The 6,000-nt window shown below is 60.9% G+C and overlaps 1 protein-coding gene across 15 annotated transcripts in view; it reads right to left on the bottom strand.

Annotated features, from left to right (window-relative positions):
- Positions 1–333: 333 nt before the first annotated feature.
- Positions 334–6,000, bottom strand: part of PACS2 (phosphofurin acidic cluster sorting protein 2) — an 82,468-nt gene continuing 76,801 nt past the window's right edge. For 14 of the 15 annotated variants that reach the window (XM_063698238.1, XM_063698240.1, XM_063698241.1 and 11 more), the window contains 6 exons: positions 5,555–5,597; positions 4,295–4,337; positions 3,776–3,911; positions 2,699–2,925; positions 2,210–2,323; positions 334–988 (listed from right to left, as the gene is read on the bottom strand). In XM_063698238.1, coding sequence (XP_063554308.1) covers positions 870–988; positions 2,210–2,323; positions 2,699–2,925; positions 3,776–3,911; positions 4,295–4,337; positions 5,555–5,597 — 682 coding nt within the window. In that variant the 3' untranslated portion in view covers positions 334–869. Of the gene's footprint in view, positions 989–2,209; positions 2,324–2,698; positions 2,926–3,775; positions 3,912–4,294; positions 4,338–5,554; positions 5,598–6,000 lie in introns of those variants that run through there. The other variant, XM_063698244.1, reaches the window with a different exon arrangement.

Raw genomic sequence — 6,000 nt, 5'->3', positions numbered from 1 at the left:
TCATACCCACTGGGGTGGAGGAAGTGGCCCCCACCTCAGGCCAACCCCAGCAGCATCTCACTATGTACCAAGCTGGGCTCTGGAACATTTTCTGGGGCCGCCTGGGCTGTGGAGGCCCCTGTGCTTGCTAAGTTTGGGGCAGGGACTACACGCAGAAGCCTCACGGTGTTTCAAGAACAGCCTGAAAGTGGGGAAGGTGTGAGGCGGGGTGGGGCAGGGGCTGGGGAAGTGGGGGCAGGCTCTGCTGGCTCTGCCCAGCCCCAGGGGGACTTCAGAAGAGCAACATGTTTGGCAGCTACATTAAAACATGTATTGAAAAGCATTAAAAATATCTGCTGCTATAAAACCTCCGCCACAGGCAGGAGTTTATTGGGAACCACGAGTGTGCGGTGCTGGGGGCATCTCTTAGGCGGGCAGGACGCCCCCCCAGGCTCAACTCAGGACACCCCCAACGGGACTGAGTGGCCCCATGGCCCTCGGCCTGTGGCCACTGAGCTCTGCCTGCCCCGGGCTCCCCGAGGAAGCAGAGTCCTGACTTCCAGGAAGGACAGGACACAGAGGCAAGAACTCAGCCTGTGAGGCTCTGGGTGGCTCCTGAGGCCAGAGGACGCCTTCCGCGATCCATGGCTCAGCACCGTCCTTCTGGCTTCCCAGCCCCGGGCCGAACGTTCGGGTTAATAAGCAGAGCAGTTATTCGGCTCCCGGCGGGAGCTCCCCCGTTAGTTTCCACGTTGTGAGCACATTCATACTTAAGACTGTTTCTCTTTGTGTTTTAAGCGTCTGTCTCTGTAGTAAACTGAAATGTTAACAGAAATGCAGCTGGGCCCCTCACAGCATGGGGCAGAAGGTGGGCCCCTTGGTGGGTGGGGCTAGAAGGTGGCCTTGGAGTGTCCGAAGATGCAGATGGGGAAGTGCTTCACGTGCGAGGACCACTGCGCGGCCAGCTGGAAGAACTTGACGTCGCTGCACTCCACACCGTCGATGAGGACTGTGGGAGAGGGCTGCCTGACCGCCTGCCCACCTGCCTGGCCTGCCCACCCTGTCCACCTGCCTGCCTGGCCCACCAGGCTGGGGAGCAGCCGGGGGTACAGGATGAGAAGGAGCCCCATGCTGGAGGGCACCAACACTTTCCTCAGGGACTCGGGGGCTCCAGGGCCATGCTGGCTCCTGAGGGATGCCATTCCTGCCCCTGCCCTCCCACACCTCAGAGCCCTGGGGGGTGGGGAGGGCAGCATTTCTCCCAGGGCTGCCTGCAGGTGGAAGGAGCAGACCCCACCACCTTCCGCCAGGCGCTGCTCATCCACATCCACCTCCACCTGCACAGGTGTGGGAAGAAGACACTGGGAGCCCCCTTAAAACAGAGACCCCTGTGGGGAGACAGGGCCACGTCGACCTGGAGGTCATCTGACCCGTGCTCAAAAAGAGGAAAGCCTCCCAGAGCTCCGTTTCTGAAACAGTTACTTCCAGAGTATCTTCTCCAAAACCCTTTTTTTTTTTTTTTTTTTTTGAGGCGGAGTCTTGCTCTGTCACCCAGGCTGGAGTGCAGTGGCGCAATCTCGGCTCACTGCAAGCTCCGCCACCCGGGTTCACGCCATTCTCCTGCCTCAGCCTCTGCGCTCAGCCAACACTTTTAAACTACAAGCCATTATTTTTAGGCCGGGTGCAGTGGCTCACGCCTGTAATCCCAGCACTTTGGGAGGCCGAGGCAGGCAGATCACCTGAGGTCAGGAGTTTGAGACCAGCCTGGCCAACACGGTAAAACCCCATCTCTACTAAAAATACAAAAAATTAGCCGGGCGTGGTGGGCACGCGCCTGTAATCCCAGCTACTTGGGAGGCTCAGGCAGGAGAATCGCTTTAACCTGAGAGATGGAAGTTGCAGTGAGCGGAGATCACACCATTGCACTCCAGCCTGGGTAACAACAGCAAAACTCTGTCTCAAAAAAAAAAAACCAAAACGAAAAACAAACAAAAAAACCGAAACAAGTCATTATTTTTAAAAAGCAAAAAGGGTTGAAAAAAAATTCTTTCTCAGCATTTGGAAGGTTGTCAGCCTCACTGAGGGCTTCATCGAATGTGCTTGCACCTTGAATCGTGGAATGTGCGTGTCACGGCGAGACACCCGCAGCTCCTATGCTGGGCTCCAAAGCAGCCTTGCTGTGCTCTCACCTACGTCCCACTCTACAGACCCCGGGGCCCGTGGTGCTCACCCCGCAGCATGTTCTGCTGCTGCCTGGCAGTGCAGATGAGCCGGCTGATGCCCTCAATGCACTGGCTCTTAGATTCCACGTCCTTGTCCTTCGCTTTCTTGGGCAGAAACATCACTGGGAGGAGAAAAGAGGCCCTGCTGTCATCTTGCTGCTCCTTCGGGGCTGGGGCCAGGGCCAGGGGTACGTGTGGGGGAGGCACTGGGGGCTCAGCTGGTCATGGCACTGCTCACCTAGGAAACCTGCCTTCCACAGTGACTGAGGACAGCTGCTCTCCTGCCCACCCAGCTGGCCTCCGCCTGAGGCTCTGGTCAGAAGCACCTGACCCTCACTGCCCTCAGGATTCAGGCTCCCTCACCCCACCCCCCCTGCCTGCGCATGTGGGCTGCCCGAGGCCAGCCCGGGGGCTGTCATCCCTGTTGACTGCGAGCCGCCCTCTCCCACAGAGCTGCCCTTCTGCGCCGTGTGGCCTTATAGCCTGCCCCACCTCACCCTTCTTGTTCTTCTCCTTGGTGACCACGGTCATGGACATGGTGGGCGTGGCTGCAGCCTCGCCGCTGCTGGGCAGCCTGCTGACCTGGAGGGACCGGAAAGTGCACTTGAGCGTGTTTTTGGTGACAGGCAGGTCCTTCTTCTCGGCGTCCCTCTTCCTGTCCGCAGGCTGTGCTGCCGTCCAGTAGTCCACCTGCAGCCCCATCAGCTCGGCGCCGACACCCTGGCTGGGAAAGGCAGAGGGAGGCATTCACACCTGCATCTTTGGGCCTAGTGATGGGGACATCACTGTCCCTGTGACAGGCCAGGAGGTGACAGCCAGCACCTGAGCCAACTTGCCAGCAGAGGAGGGCCGGGTGTTTGGAGCATGCTCTGTGGAGCTGTTCACTTGCCCAGTCACCCCCAGAAGGGTCCTGCTTAAATTACAGGGACCCTGGCGACGGGAGAGCCTCGGCCTGGGAGGCCTGTCCACCTGCTCTCCAAGCTGCCCCTTGGAGTCGTGAGGGCCCATGCGAACCAGCTCCCTCAGGCGCAGCCTGGAAGGAGCTGGCGGCTGGAAACACAGAGGCAGGGGGGTCGGGGGGGTATCTGCTGGTGTGAGCCCTGCACGCAGCACCAGCACCACGCCTGGCCTCAGGGCCCACACCCCCCATGGCTTAGTTCCACTTGAGTGAAGTCTGCTCCGGAGAGACCCGGGCGGGCCAGCGGGGCCTCAGCACAGCTGTCGAAGCTGATCCCATGAGGACCGTCTAGAGACTCCCGTCTCTTGCACCTTCTTCCCTCGGCTTGTTTTTTAAAAGCCCCAACTGTGTACAGAGCTGAGAGACAGCCCAGCACAACGCCCATGTTTATTCACTGTGCAGGAGTTTCTGTCCCCCAGAGGTCCTGCCCCCAAACCCCAGATCTGTGGCAGGAGGTGGCCAGAGAGGACCCAGCCGTCCTGCAGAGCCCCTCCGCCTGCGTGGCTGACAGGCCAGGTGCCCTGGGAGGTGGATGTGACATGGGGGAGGATGACTGAATCAGGCAGCATGTGGTGGGGTGGTAAGTGAAACGTGCTGAGCCGTGAGGCACCTTTACCTGGGGGAGGACAGGCCTCCGCTCACCGACGGGGAGGAGGGCGGGGTGGGTGAGGCCTCCTTGGCCGCAGGAGATGTGGACGGCGGGGTGGAGGAGAGCGTGCCAGAGCCCGAGGGGGCCGCGTCGTCCGAGTCGCCTTTGGGGAGGAGTCACAGGGCAGGCTGAGCCCACCTGCTGCTCTGCCCGGGTGCCACCAGGCCCTCCGGACCAGGATGTGGCCAGAAGGCCAGGCAGCCCCTGGGGGCGGGCAGGGCGGGAGTCCCCAGTGGCCTGTGAGAGACGGGAGGGTCTCGGATTCTCCTCGGTTTTTGGAAGACAACCCTGCCAGCCTTGATGTGGGCTTTGTGACAGCAGTCCCTGGAGGATGAACCCCCCACAGAACAGAAGCACCACAGCAAGACTGGGACGTGGCAGCTCTCAGGCCCTAAAGGGTTGATCTGGTCTGCAGGACCAGAGTGACCATGCTCCTGCAGCCCACCCACAGGCCACTCATAAGGCCTCAGGGTGGGATGGGGTTACCTGATGTGGCCGAGGATGGCTCCACAATTCCAACCTTCACAACCTAGAAAACAACAGGCACTGGCTGGTGAAAGCCGTGCAGTTCAGCTAGCCCAGCGCCCTCCCAGCGGGGCTCCTGACTTCCCACCGTGGCCACCACTCCCATGATGCTGGAGCGGCCAGGTGGTGCCAGGTCCCTCCTGCCCTTCTCTCCCCATCTATGGAGCAGAGCTGAGCTCAGAGCAGCCACGTGGGGACAGACAGCGCTCAGGGTGCGTGGCCTCAGCAGGAGGGACTGCTCTCTCTAAAGGCGGCCCTCAGGGCAGCTGCAAACTATGTGTGCAGTAAAAACAGGACACTGGTGAGAGGGACCTTGGCGGGCTGACAGGGATAGGCCCCGGACCTGGTAGGCCCCGCGTGGCAGCCACGAGCCACAGGCGGCTACGTAGATCTACCGTGAATCCCAGTGACACCGCAGGGCCTTGGTTGCATGGGAAGGCCTGTGTGCCCGAGCACAGTGTACTCTTGTCACCGGAGAAAGCTCCTTGGGCAGCCGCTGTTCAAGACGAACTCCACCCTCCCAGAGCGCCAGCCATCGCCCCAGAGCTCTCAGCAGACCCAACCACTGCACGGTGCACGAAAAGGCCTCTGTTCCACCAGTGGGGAAACTGAGGCCCAGAGACCCTTCCGCTGCCTGGGCAACCCGTCTGCCAGGCCCTGTGGGTCTGTCTCACAGCAGACACCTGGCGGGAGGGAGGCCACACAACAGAGTGAAAAGATGGCAGGAAACAGGCTGTGGAGACCCAGGGCTGGCAGGGAGATGGCCTGGCTGGCAGAAGCAGCCCTAACCCTGGGTAGGGCAGGAAGTGAAACCCACACACTGCAGGCTGCAGCCCAAGTGAGCACTGGGAAGCTCCTGGGGCCTTGGGCTCCTAGAGGACAGAGGCGCCCTCCCCAACCCGGGCAGGCAGTCTCTCCTCTCCTGAGATGTGGGGCCAAGCCTGCTGGGTGTTCTGAGGCCTCGCCCCACCGACCTGTCTCTGCTTCCATTTATCAGCCCCCACGGCAGAGCTGAGGGGAACTAACAACCTCTGGCCCCACACCCCACTCCAGCAGGGAAGGAAGCGAGCTTTGAGACAGGCCAGATGGGAAGGCAAATCCCCAGCTCGTATCTGTGGGAAGGTTCTGGAATATATCAAGTCAATCCCCAAACGTTCTGACTGTAAACGACAAGTTGGCAGGTATGCGGTTTCCCATCACATAAAGCTGGCCAGTACTCACCCCAACAAAGGGAATGAACTTTTGGGAGGACTCTTCGTCAGGGCTAAGAGCAAGGAAACAGACAGTTAAGCTCTCCTCAGGGCACAGCCCCGCCTGGTGGGCACAGCTCCCTCTTGGCCTGAGAACCTGGCGCAGCTCTGGGGCCGCGGCCCTGCCGGACAGCCCTGCCCCGTGTGTCCCGGCCCCACCCATCCCCAACCACTGCCAGCCCTGGCCTGGCCCCAAGGACCAACGCCTGGGCCCCTTCTGACATGCTGACATGCTGGAAGGACAAAGGGGTCTCTGTGCACCCATGGTCAGGACGACAGGCCAGAGGGCACAGCTCCACGGAGGGATTCACTCTGCCATCCTAGGTGCCCGACGCCCACACAGCCAGCTCAGCCCTGTCTGGCTTGCATTTCCACTTCCCCACCAAGCTGGGCACCCCTGCTCTGCTGGGGTTAGGG

Source organism: Gorilla gorilla, chromosome 15 (genome assembly GCF_029281585.2).
Source record: "Gorilla gorilla gorilla isolate KB3781 chromosome 15, NHGRI_mGorGor1-v2.1_pri, whole genome shotgun sequence".
NCBI classification, from domain to species: Eukaryota; Metazoa; Chordata; class Mammalia; order Primates; family Hominidae; genus Gorilla; species Gorilla gorilla.
Note: the sequence above shows the minus strand (reverse complement) of the source record. Positions and strands in the feature narration are given on the sequence as shown.